Below are 14136 nucleotides of genomic sequence, written 5' to 3'. Positions count from 1 at the left end.
ATATATCATTAAAGTGACTCATGAAGAGATGGAGGAGAGAGGGCCATCCCAGCCCACTCAGAAACATATCTTGAGTGGGGGAAAAGGAAACTGAAGGGTTTTAAATTGGTGGTACTTGATAAAGCTGATAAAGGGAAGTCTGAGTTTTTATCCCATCAATATGCAACAGAAAGAACATCTAGATGGAACAATGAGACTGGACACAAACTTTACAAATACCATGACGGAGAAAGCATTTGTCAGATTTGCCATTGATCTTCACTTTGGAGATGTGATATAGTATAGAGGAGAGGGAACAGGTAGGCTTATATACCATTTAAATTGGTTTATAGGCCATAAATGAAAAATATGGAGCTGGAATTGATGAATGAATACACAGAAGAGTACATCTTAGAAAAATTACAGGTAATTTCTATTAATATTTTAATGTTAACATCAAAATTGGGAGTACAAGGATTAAAAGTTTAGAAAATATTAAAGTCTATGAATAGCTCATATTTTTACCTAACAGATGGTTGGGAATGAAACAAGTAAAGTAAGTTTTGTGAAATCACAACCCTTTCAAAATCATGTCTGGTAGCATGATCTTGCTTGAATGATTTGTTAACAAGTGCTATAGAGGTCAGTGAAAATATTCTCACAATGGCTGGAAATTAAAGCATCACACATGCACAAGCTTCCTTTTCATTTCAAATATGAAAATAGAAAATTACAGAAATTTGCATATCTTTGACAAAGCTAGAAAGCAGCTCTCATTCTTAGAGAATGATGCTCTGTACTCTAAATTAATTCCAAATGGGGCTGCTTGTAAAATGAAATCTGCTTGCATCCTTTCTTGATGCCACCTAAAGTATGATCACTTAAATATTAACTGCAACTCTACAGTCTTAAAAGCAGCACTAACATACAAGCTTAACTGCTGATTACAGGAATGGGTTACTCTTTTTTTACTGGTATATCCTTCATTAGCTTTGCCCGATGAACCCATCTTCCAGTCCAAACGTTATCTAACATTTTGAAAGAATATCATATTCTGTAAGAGCTTCGAAGGGTAAGGGTGTTTCCCTCAAAGGAAAACTGAGGTGCTTACCAAAGGGAAGGGAAAGAGAGACAGGTATGATGTCACTCATCTCTGCTTCTCCACTCAAACCTAGCACTGTACCTGGGACAGTGTACAGGGACTCCTTAACAAAAGTAAAATGAGAGAACTAAATCACATGGCTCAGAAGTTAGGACTCTTCCTGCATCTTTAGACTTGACATATATCTTTGGCCCTACTTACATTTGACAAATAGAGATTTATCTTCTTAAACAGTTATCCATTTTTGTGTCAGAAGGGGAATTCTACCATTTCAACTTACTGTCTCAGTATAACTGGATAACCTCATCCCACTCAGAAATGGGCCAGATTCCATTGGGCTGCACATTGGGGGGAGAGCGCTTCCAGTCCCATGTCTTCACGGGAATCTTCCAGGTCTTACCATAGTTGGCTTCAATGTACTCAATAGTTTCACAGGGCACATGAATCTTCATGTCTACAAACTCAGTCCAGCACAGTGTAAACTTGGGAAACAGGTATCTGCGGCAAAACAGAGGCAATGGGGAGAGGAGTTAGGCTCAACAGTACAAGTTCGCTCTAAAGAACCCTGCTGCTAGTGCACTCTGGGCCCAAGGAAAGTCCTCTCCCATCAGATAGCTTTGGGGAGAGATACAGTGGACATTTCGTGGTTTCTAACTGTTCAGCATCCCCTTCCTCTTATAACGTTAACAGCATCCTCACCCCCAATCCCCAGAGATGGGTAAAAAAGACCCAGGCCTAACCAGTACATTATAGTGATTGGATCAGGGATAGGAATATACACAAATTAGGCAAATAAAAGTCAGCTTTGGGATTTCCGCTGAAACACCGAAGAAAGAGGCGTTCTTTTTGCGGAGGTTTCTAAGCCGGTGGGATGCAAGCTGAGCATCTGTTATCTAACAGCAGGGAAAGACTGTCTGAGAATGAAGTCAAAGCCAAAAGCACCCAAAAGGCGGAGGAAAATGATACAGCTCAGAAAACTGTAGGGAAGGACTTGCATTTGGCTGTGGCCATTCCTTAAACATCTCAGGTAAACCAGTGAAGATATATAATTCTTTTCTTTATACATTTCTAATACTTGCGATTCTTCCTACACAGAGGGAGGCACATGTAGCAGTGTGAAAGGAAACAACTCTTCTAGTCTGCCAGAGAACCTGAATCAACTCTGGCAGTACAGGACATTCTCCAACAACAGCATCACATATGCTTGTGCCTTTGAGGCAGGTCTTATTAACTCCTGAGTCCCGGGTTTCACTGTGCTTTTAGATGGCTTTTGATAACCTACTTAGCTTAGTTAGCTAAAGAAGAAACTCCCTGGGTCAGCCAGGGTATTCTTCAAACTCCTTTCCTAACTCATACTGCAGTGAAAATTTCTCATGATATGTGAACATGGTAGTATGCACTAAGATGGGTTTTTGAGGAAAGCTTCACACCCCCTGCCCCCTCCTCCAATGCAGGCATAGAGGTCTAACGTCTGGATGTCCTGTACTTCAACAAGATGTCCCTTAAAGACAGCTATACTAACCACATTCTTCCTGCTCTATTATTTTACCACCTGCCCTTTTTAAATCTCTGTTCTCAGCCACAAACTTACTTTCTTATTTTTAACAGTTCACACATCATTAAATCCTCATTAAATTCAAACTGCTACTGAAAGACTCTACAGAACACTAAAATAAGCAGCATATGTGTGAGGTGAATCTTTTCTTTCATAACCTGGACTTCCCAAGGAAGACAGCAAGCATGACTCCAAGATGCATTCCCAGACCTCTGTCCCTCCCATGAACCTACCTGTAGTTCCTGGCTTTCTTTCGTCTCAAATGCTAAAGAATCTCTACACCAGCTCAGGCAGTGTTAGTTATAATGAATTTTACTCTATGTCTAGTGGAACTATTTTAACTAGCAGCTAAGCTTAAGAAATTAAACCAAAATATGTTTCTTAAAGGTACTCTAGATCAGTGAATTAAACTCAATATATTATAAAGGAAAGCTAAAACAAGCCGTTTCGTTAGATTTAAGTTTATATTATAGCGCGATATTCTGTGTTGGTGTTTTCGGAGAAATGTTTCTTCTCTTCACCACATGAAAAGAACTTTCAGTAATGAGATCTAAAGTGACAATAGCAGAGATCACAGAAATTTAAATTATCAGAGGATTAAAGAAAAAAGAAACAGGAAAGAGCCAGATGTCAAAGCATAATCATATTGTGGAAATGGGATCTAGCTGGGATGTTCTCCAAGGAAAGGTCAGTTCTCGTAATAGTCTGCTTTTAAATATCATGTTTTACCACCAGATGAACATAAAGCCATACATGAAAATGAGAGGCTGAACAAATTAAAAAGAAAGCAACAAGTCCCTTCTACCCAAACCAATGGGTGCTGGCAGTTAATAGACAATCCCAGCTGGCTTCTGTGAAAAGACGGCCACAGCAAATCTCATAGCTGAGGAAGAAATAAGATACAGCAGAGCTCTACCATCTGCTGGTCCCAATTTTATTCTGCACACTCATATTCATGGAATTGCTTATTTTGTCATCAGACCAGCCATCCATCATGGGCCTCCACCCTCCCCTATCAGATACTGGTCAAAAGAATGTTCACCTGTCTCATCCTATCAAGTTGACATACTCTAGCTGAAATGAGGCAGAAATTACGACCTATCTCCCTAACATAGGGCAGGAAACTCGTCTCTTACATATTAGCCTCTACAGTCTATCAAAGAGGTGAAAGAAAGAAAAATCAGAGGTCCAGGATAGATACGGTAGATGAGAATACTACAAATTTTAACGAAAGCAGTATTTTAAACAATGAAATGTTCAAATGGATAAAGCCATAACATTAAAAATAAACAATGTGAAAAATAATTCAAAGACAATTTAACTCCAATGTTCATTTGTGTTCCTAAATGGAAACATCCCTAAATCGTTGTGGTTTTCTTTTCACTAAAAAATTTTCAATTCAATCAGCAAAAAGAATATTCCAGCTTCCTAGGAGAAGGAGAAGATAAACCATAAAATGTGAAAGCTGATTGTTAAATAGGATAGAGGAGAGGCAGAGAGGGAGTGGGTGGCACAGAACACCACATACCATGTACTCTGTCCAGGTTACCAGCAAACAATGACTAAAACTAGAACACACCATGGGTCTGCGACATTACCTTAGCTTTTAGAGCTAAGGTTAAGTTTGGCTAAGCAATGTGTACTTTAGAGCTCTGGGACAGGATACAAAATGTGAACAGATTTAAATTCAGACTAAGGCAACCCTTGTAAGCTCAAGGGATCTTATCACACACATACAAATCTTTCCATTCACATTTTCTATGTCATAGCATGTTTACTTCATTTTATCTCTGCATGAAAGATTAGAATTAAGAGTTGGTTGGAGCTAAAAAAAAAAAAAAAAAGAGTTGGAGTAAACTATTTTTTTCCTCACAAAATTCCTTATAATCTGTAAAACTACTTACCGGTGGTTAGATATAGTAATCTCATCAGTTTAATTGCACATCCCATAAACGTAATTGCTAAATGGAAAACACTGTTTTTATTATTACTCGTTAGCTAGACTAAATGAAAGAAAGACACCATCATTTACAACTGAATTTGACCTTTTTAAACACAAGTTGCATTAAACTCTGGAATTGGAACAGCAGAGCAATGTTTTCAAACAAGAATTTCCCGCAAAACAACACAAATGGTCTATTCTCATTACCAATCCTTAATTTCTTTTTCTTGTGCTATTCCGGTGCCTAAGCCCTCTAGCATTCTGCTTAATAGAGGCAGGCAGAGCACACATTTTTTTTTTTTTCTGATTCCAAATCCATTTTACTCCAAGCTTGCTAAAAGGCCTTTCCCCCACTTTTGGTTAATTATGAAATTTATCAAAAGTTTTTAATGTCATCAAATGATAATGGAGGGTTTCTTCCCTTTGATCTTTTAAACATTTAATGTTGAAAATTACACTAATACACAAGAACTACAAAATTTAATATAATACATGATCAAGTTTTGCAAATGTTCTATTTAGCAGACAAGAAAGTATATTAGCATTTATTGGGTGAAGATTTTTCTATATATGCAGTAAATCAAGCTTGTTGATTTTCTTCATGTTTTCAATAGTTTACTAATTTCTTCTTTGCCTGAATCAGCAGTTTGGTTTTTTTTTTTAAAGATTTTATTTTTTTATTTAACAGAGAGAGAGAGCGCGATCACAAGTAGGTAGAGAGGCAGACAGAGAGAGAGGGAGGTAGGCTCCCCGCAGAGCAGAGAGCCTGATGAGAAGCTCGATCCCAGGACCCTGAGATCATGACCTGAGCCGAAGGCAGAGGCTTTAACCCACTGAGCCACCCAGGCGCCCCTGAATCAGCAGTTTTTTAAATAAAGATATTTATTTAATATCTTTATTTAAAAAATAAATAAAGATATTTCAGAATCTCCCACCATAATTGTGGGCATGTTAAATACTCATTAGAATTTCATCAGCTTTTGATTTACATACTTGAAGACCATATTTTTTTTTTTTAAAGATTTTACTTATTTACATTGAGAGAGAGAGAGCTAGCAAGTGGAGAGGCAGAGCGAGTGACAGAATCTCAAGCAGGCTCCATGCTGAGCACAACTCTGAGATCATGACCTGAGCCGAAATCAAGAGTCAGACACTTAACTACTGAGCTATGCAGGTGCCCCTGAAGACCATGGTATTAAAATCAAACAATATTTCTTTGTGGACTACTTCTTTGGAAAATTATGTAGTGGGCCTTTCAATCCTTTAATATTTTCCCCCTAAAATTCTATTTTGCCTGATACTAATATTACAGCAGCAGTTTTCTTTAGTTAATAATGTTGGGGCATATCTTTTTCCATCCCTATAATTTTCACCGTTTCTGTGTGATTTTGCTTTAGGTGTGCCTCTTGCCAAGCCTTATATAGCTATGTTTTGTTTTTCTATCTCATTTTAATCTTCATCTTTACATGGGTTAGCTTAATCTGTTAATATTTCCTGTAATTAATTTTATATTTAGACATATTTTGAATTCTAGAGCCAGACTGCCTGGGCTCAAATCCTAGCTCCACTTCTTACCAGGTATAATACATTAGTCAATCTCTTTGTGCCTTAACTTCTTCATTTCATTTATAAAATGAGGGTACTAAGCTTAGAGAGATGTTAGCATAGAATAAATAAAGTACTTAGAATAGTGTCTAGCACATACACAGTAAGTGGTATTACAGTGTTGACTGCTGTCACAATTATCTTTGCATGTTTTCAGTTTGCCATAACTTTTCTTTGTCCTACCTTTCCTAATTTCATTTAATTGATAAAGGTTTATTAAATTCTCATTTGTTCTGCTTATTTGGAAGTTAATTTTTTAACAATTTTTTTTAAATAAATTAATTTCTGCACCTGGGCACCTGAGTGGCTCAGATGGTTAAATGTCTGCCTTCAGCTCAGGTCATGATCCCAGAGTCCTGGGATCAAGTACCACATCAGGCTCCCTACTTAGCATGGATCCTGCTTCTCCCTCTGCCTCTCTTTCTCTGTCTCTCATGAATAATAAATAAAATCTTAAAATAATTTCTACACCCAACATGGGGCTTGAACTTACAATCCTAAGATCAAGAGTCACACGCTCTACCAAATGAGCCAGCCAGGCACCCATATTCGGAAGTTTTAAATAATATTTCTATCTAGCAGTAGTTACTATTTGTAATAGCTACTACTGTTTTTAAAGATTTTATTTATTTATTTGACAAAGAGAGAGAGATACCAAGTAGGCAGAGAGGCAGGCAGAGGGGTGGGGGAAGCAGGGTCCCTGCTGAGCAGAGACCCCCCCCCACCCGATATGGGGCGCAATCCCAGGACCCTGAGATCATGACCTGAGCCAAAGGCAGAGGCTCAACCCACTGGGCCACCCAGGCACCTGCTACTGTCTATTTTTTAACCTATATATTTCACTGTAAGAGTTTCTAATAAAAACTGAATATGTGGGGCGTCTGGATGGCTCAGTGGGTTGGGCCGCTGCCTTCGGCTCAGGTCGTGATCTCGGAGTCCTGGGATCGAGCCCCGCATCGGGCTCTCTGCTCTCTAGGGGAGCCTGCTTCCTCCTCTCTCTCTGCCTGCCTCTCTGCCTGCTTGTGATCTCTCTGTCAAATAAATAAATAAAATCTTAAAAAAAAAAAAAACAAAACTGAATATGTGCAGAATCTCGACCCTCTTCCTACTACACAGAACTTAGATACACTTTACTCCTTCAACACTGAAAAATCATCTCCTCCTCAACTTACTATCATCAAGAGTTTCCCTTTCTAACTTTTCTCTTTTTAACACATTGTCATTTTATTTTTTATAGACAATGGCTCACCAATTTACTGACATATTGTACACATTTTTTTGTTCACCATTATGTCATAGATATTATGTCTTCCTTCTGTATCCTTTAATAGATCTTTAAGCATGGATCTCTGAGACGTGAACTTTCTTAATCTTTTTACACATGTAAATGTCTTTAACCTGACCTCCCTCTTGAAATTTAGTTTTAACTGCATATAACTTAGTTATTTCTCCTCAGCTTTTGAAAAATAACCTCCATTATCTTCTGGCCTCCATTGTTAGAGGTATATTTGCTGCTCCTTTGTGAACAGTCTATTTTGTCTAGTAGCCTGAAAACAAAATTTTTTTAAAAAGATTGTACTTATTTGGGCACCTGGGTGGCTCAGTTGGTTAAGCAACTGCCTTTGGCTTGGATCATGACCCCAGAGTTCTGGGATCGAGTCCCACATTGGCTCCCAGCTCTACAGGCAATCTGCTTCTTCCTCTGACCTTCTCCCCTCTCTGCTCTGTCTCTCTCTCAAATAAATAAAAACAAATCTTTAAAAAAAAGATGTATTTATTTATTTGAGAGTGAAAGAGAGAGCAACAGAGATAGTAAGAGAGAGCACAAGTGGAGGAGAGGGAGTAGTAGGGATCATGACCTGAGCTGAAGGCAGATGCTTAACCGACTGAGCACCCAGGAGCCCCAAATTTTTGTTTTTGACATTACAGTTTTCTTAGGAAGTATCTAGATGTAGATTTTTATTTATCCTGGTTATCTGTCTTTAATTTGGGAATTCTGTTTAAATACTGCTTTTTCACCGTTCACTCCAATTTCTTTTAGCTCAGCTATATCTTTTATTTTTTATTTTCTTTGATTTTATATTTATTTTTTATATTCATTTGAGTATAGGTGACCACAATGTTACATGTTTCATGTGTACAACACAGTGATTAGACAAGTTTATACATTATGCTATGTTCATCACAAGTGTAGCTACCTTCTGTCCCAATACATTGGCATTATATTATTATTGACTATATTCCTTAAGCTGTGCCTTTTATTCCCATGACTTATTCATTACATAATGGAAGTCTATATGTCCCACTTCCCTTAACCCATTTTGTCCACCTCCCCACACCCCTCTTCTCTGGCAACCTTCAGTTTGTTATCTGTATTTATAGGCCTAATTCTGTTTTCTGCTTGTTCATTCATTTAGTTTACTTTGTTTTAGATTTCACTTATGCATGAAATCATGCGGTACTTGTCCTTCTCAGTCTGACTTATTTCACCTAGTATAACACTCTCTAGGTCCATTCATGTCTTCTCAAATGGCAAAAGCTCATCTATTTTCATGGTCATGTGATATTCTACTGTGTGTGTGGGTGTTTGTGTGTGTGTGTGTAGTGTGTATACTCTTTATATCTTCCTGAGACATTTGTTTATTGATGGACCATTAGCTTGCTTCCATATCTTGACTATCGTAAATAATGCTGAAATAAACAGGGGTACATATATCTTTCCAAACTAGTGTTTTTGTTTTCTTTGGGTAAGCATCCAATAGTGGAATTACTGGATATGATATTTCTATTTCTAATTTTTTGTGGAAACTCCGTACTGTTTTCCACAGTGGCTGAACCAATTTACATTCCCACCAACTGTATGAGGGTTCCTTTTTCTCCACATCCTTGCAAACACTTGTTATTTCTTGTGTTTTTTAATTCTGACAGGCCTAAGATGAGATCTCATTGTGGTTTTTAATTTACATTTCCCTGATACTCAGTGATGTTAATTAGGTATGTCTTTTAGACACACTCATCAGTGATTTGTACTGAACCAAAGGGAATGTGGCAAAGTGAGGAATTACTGTGCACAGTAAGTCATTAAGTCCCTACCATCAATTTTGCCCAATTCTCTAAGAATTGCAATCTATTCTTGAGAACCAAGGTTACAGCATGCTGACTAGCATTTTTTATTTTTTTTATTTTTTATTTTTTATTTTTTTTTAAAGATTTTATTTATTTATTTGTCAGAGAGAGAGAGAGAGAGAGAGGGAGAGAGAGCAAGCACACGCAGACAGAACGGCAGGCAGAGGCAGAGGGAGAAGCAGGCTCCCCGATGAGCAAGGAGCCCAATGCGGGACTCGATCCCAGGACGCTGGGATCATGACCTGAGCCGAAGGCAGCTGCTTAACCAACTGAGCCACCCAGGCGTCCCCTGACTAGCATTTTTTAAATGATCTCTTCCACTAAGCCCCTCAAATTCTACCACAGAAAACACAGAAGCAAAAAGTAATACTGAAATGGCTAATATACTTTTCAGAGCCTAAACTAGAATATAATCGCTGAGATCTTCATTCATCCCATACTCCACTCCTATCCCAAACTTCTAACATATAAGCAATATACACAGCACATACGTGTTTTATAAAATAAAATTCTACCCACTGAACCTCATTTTCCCACTGACTTCCAGTATAAACTGAATGATTCCATTTATCCTACTGACTTTTAAAGTCTGCTATGCAGTCTCCCTAAGACATTACTACTGATTAGCTGTACCATAGGAGAAACAAGAAAAAATTTATATCATCAATGAGCAGACAAATTAAAGCTTGTATAAGTGGTTGTTATCATGCAACACTTGAATGTACCTCCAAGACTATATAAAAAACTATCCATTTAAAGCATGCTCAAAACTCTTTTTTAATGCCAGAAACAAAGCCCCAGGACATTTTTATTTCTACTGCATAACTTCCAAAAATTAGATCTATAGTTTATCAACAATCAGACTCAGCTGTGCTTGCTTTCTCTCAGACAATGTTAATAGTATTTCTCTTTGGATCAGATAATTTAAAAAAGAGATTAAATTATGATTTCAACTTTAATACTAAATAGAAAAAGCTTGTTTTATTTTGAACTCAGATTACCTAATTTGTCAAATCAGATGCAAAAGGCTCAAAGCTTATCATTGCAATTAAGCCTGCCTTGATCAAATTCATCCCTCTGGTCCCAGTTATCCCTCTATTTTAGTATGTAATCTTGGGCTCTTTCCTCTTCACATTGGTTTTCTAAGTCATAATTTTTTTAAGACTTCATTTATTTATTTTAGAGAGAGAGAGAGCACGCTCATGAATGGGGGGGAGAAGCAGGAAAAGAGAAACAAGCAGAATCCTCGCTGAATGCAGAGCCTGATGTGGGGCTTAAGCCCATGATCCTGACATCATGACCGGAGATGAAATCAAGTGTCAGACACTTAACTGACTGAGGCACCCAGGTGCCCCATAAATTTTTTAAACTTGTAAATAAACTTTTTTTCTAAATACATTTTTTGAGAAGTAATTTACATATAACAAACTGCACCCATTTTAAGTTTTGACAAACACATACACCTGTGTAAATACCACAGCAATTAAGACACAGACTACTTCTACCACCCTGCTTCTCAAAGGTCCCTGTGCTCTTTGGCAAGTCATAGAGTAGATCTACCCTGGCCCCTAGCAATCACTGATCTTACTATATTCTTCATTGGTTTTACCTGTTCTACAATTTCAAATACATGCAGTTACACAGTATGTACTCTTCCTATCTGACTTCCTCCACTGAGCATATTTTGGAGATTCATTTATGCTATTGTACATATCAGCAGTTCATTTCTCTTTACTGTAGAGTAGTATTTTATTGCCTGAACATAGTATAATTTATCTGGTCACCAGAAGATGGACATTTGGGTTGTTTCCATTTTTCTGGCTACCATGAATAAGAATGCTACAAACATATATGTCAACTCTTTTGGTGAAAATATGTTTTTATTTCTCTTGGACTACTACCTTATAAAAGACTTTATAGAATTACATTCAAACAAGACATATGGCAGTCTTAAAAAATATAATTTATGTCACATAAATAAAAGGTCTTCCATTTATTCATTCTCAGGTAATTTTTTTCAGCATTTTTATTTTTATTTTATTTTAAGTAATATCTACACCCAATGTGGGGCTCAAAATTACAGCCCCATGCTCGAGTCACATCCTCTACTGACTTGAGCAGCCAGGCGCCCCTGAGGTAATCTTCTCTTAAAAAACAAATAAGCAAAGATAACTACATAAATAACTCCCACTTCTGTACCTTGTATACAATTACCATATAAAATTCATTCAAAGTTCTTCCCTCAATGACATACTTTGTACCTGCTACCCACTAGAGGTTTGGAGATATAATTAAGGAAACCTAAGACAATATATCTGTTGTAAGATATGAAGGCATAAACAGAGTAGGAAATGTGAGTCGTTTTCAGAAAGGCCAATGTTTTAAATATACTAATTTAAAGAAATAATCTTTGCTCACAGGCTGAGTAAGCACAGAGTGTGGCTGCAGACCAGGGAGACAGGAGTGATTGACTGCTTTTCTGAGAGCACAATGAAGAGAGGGGATCCCCCCCTCCCCAATCTCCTCTGGGCCAGAGACTGGGAGGACACCATTTTCATTCTCGTCCTCTAAAACTGCACAAAAAGCCTTCAGAGAACCAAAGCTACCGAGAGCAAACCAGAGCAGATTACTTAGCCTGACCCCTAGCAAAGGTGGTGCAATTCTGCCTGAGGCAAAGACATTTGAGAATCACTGCAACAGACCCCTCCCCCAGAAGATCATCAAGAACATCCAGCCAAGACCAAGTTTACTGATCAATGAGAACTGTAAAACTTCAATGCTAGGGGAATATAGCACACAGAATTCATGGCTTTTCCTTATGATTCTTTAGTCTTTCAAAGTTAGTATTTTTAATTTTTAATTTTCATCATTTTTTTCTGTTCTTTTTAATTTTTCTTCTTTCCTTTTTCTTTTTTGCTTTCTTTCTTTTTTTTTTCTTTTTCTTTTTCTTTTTTCTTTTTTTTTTTTTTTGGTAAGATTCTATTTATTGGGGCACCTGGGTGGCTCAGTAGTTAAGCATCTACCTTTGGCTCAGGTCATGATCCTGGGGTCCTGGGATTGAGAGCCACATCAGCTCCCTGCTCAGTGGGAAGCCTGCTTCTCCCTCTCTTACCCCCCTGCTTGTGTTCCCTCTCCCGCTGTTCTCTGTCAAAAAGAAAGAAAGAAAGAAAGAAAGAAAGAAAGAAAGAAAGAAATTCTATTTATTTATTTAACAGAGACAGCGAGAGAGGGAACACAAACGGGGAGTGGGAGAGGGAGAAGCAGGCTCCCCAATGAGCAGAGAGCCTGATGTGGGGTTCCATCCCAGGACCCCAGGATCATGACCTGAGCCAAAAGCAGACGCTTAACGACTAAGTCACCCAGGCGCCCCTTTCTTCCTTTTTTCAACCAACTTACCAATACCTTTTTAAAAAATCATTTATAATATTCACTTTTAGAGTTATATTCTATCCCTTCATTGTATTTAACCTTATTTTTTGTACATATATAAGTTTTTCTTTCTTCAAAATTTTGGGATACAGATTCTTCTAAACCAAAATATACCCTACATCTACTGCATGGCTTTTTCTATTCACCCACTTGATCATATTCTCTCTCACTTTTTTTTTTTTTAAGTTAAATTTTTCTTCTTTCTTTTTTCAGCCAACTTATCAATTCCTTTATAAAAGTCTTTTTAAATTTTCATTTTTACAGTCATATTCCATCTCTTCATTGTATTTACCCTTATTTTTGTATTTATACAAATTTTTCTTTCTTTAAAATTTTGGGTGTTTCTTCTAACAGATCAAAATACACCCAAAATCTAGTGTATGGCTCTATTCTGTTCACCAGCCTAGTCATATTCTTCTTTTCTTTCTTTCTTTTTTTTCTTTCCCCCCCAGTTGTGGGTCTCTTCTGATTTGTTTAGTGAATATTTATCTAGGGTTGTTGTTATCCTTTTAGCATTTTATTCTCTCATTTATCTGTTCTTCTCTGGACAAAATGACAAGATGTAAAAATTCACCTCAGAAAAAAAGGACAAGAGGTTGTACCAACTGCCAGGGAGCTAAACAACATGGACATGATAAGTAAGATGTCAGAACTTGAGTTCAGAATAATAATTATAAAGATACTAGCTGGGCTTGGAAAAAGCATATAAGATACTAGAGAATCCCTTTCTGGAGAAGTAAAAATCCAATCAAGTGGAAATCAAAATAGGCTATTAATAAGGTGCAATAAAAAAAATAGAGGCTCTAAGTGCTAGGATAAATGAGGCAGAAGAGAGAATCAGTGATATAGAAGACCAAATGATGAAGAATAAAGAAGCTGAGAAAAAGAGAGATAAATAACTATTGGATCACGAGGGGGAAATTTGAGAGATAAGTGATACCATAAAGTGAAACAATATTAGAATAAATGGGATCCCAGAAGAAGAAGAAAGACAGAGAGGGGCAGAAGATATATTGCAGCAAATTATAGCAGGGAACTTCCCTAGTTTGGGGAAGGAAACAAGGATCAAAATCCAGGAGGCACAGAAAACCCCCCTCAAAATCAATAAAAATAGGTCAACACCCTGACATCTAATAGTAAAACTTACAAATCTCAGAGACAAAGAGAAAATCCCGAAAGCAGCTTGGGATAAGAGGTCTGTAACCTACAATGGCAAAAACATTAGACAGGCAGCAGACCTATCCACAGAGACCTGACAGGCCAGAAAGGACTGGCATGGTATATTCAGGGTACTAAATGAGAAAAATATGTAGCCAGGAGTACTATATCCAGCAAGGCTGTCATTGAAAATTGAAGGAGGGGCGCCTGGGTGGCTCAGTGGGTTAAGCCGCTGCCTTC

The 14136-nt window shown here is 37.5% G+C and overlaps 1 protein-coding gene across 1 annotated transcript in view; it reads right to left on the bottom strand.

Annotated features, from left to right (window-relative positions):
- Positions 1–874: 874 nt before the first annotated feature.
- Positions 875–14136, bottom strand: part of LOC111145804 (fukutin) — a 60395-nt gene continuing 47133 nt past the window's right edge. Inside the window, exon 9 of the mRNA XM_022501036.1 lies at positions 875–1579. Coding sequence (XP_022356744.1) covers positions 1366–1579 — 214 coding nt within the window. The 3' untranslated portion in view covers positions 875–1365. The remainder of the gene's footprint in view (positions 1580–14136) is intronic.

Source organism: Enhydra lutris, unplaced genomic scaffold, assembly GCF_002288905.1.
Source record: "Enhydra lutris kenyoni isolate GAN:26980312 unplaced genomic scaffold, ASM228890v2 scaffoldscaffold13, whole genome shotgun sequence".
NCBI lineage: Eukaryota > Metazoa > Chordata > Mammalia > Carnivora > Mustelidae > Enhydra > Enhydra lutris.
Note: the sequence above shows the minus strand (reverse complement) of the source record. Positions and strands in the feature narration are given on the sequence as shown.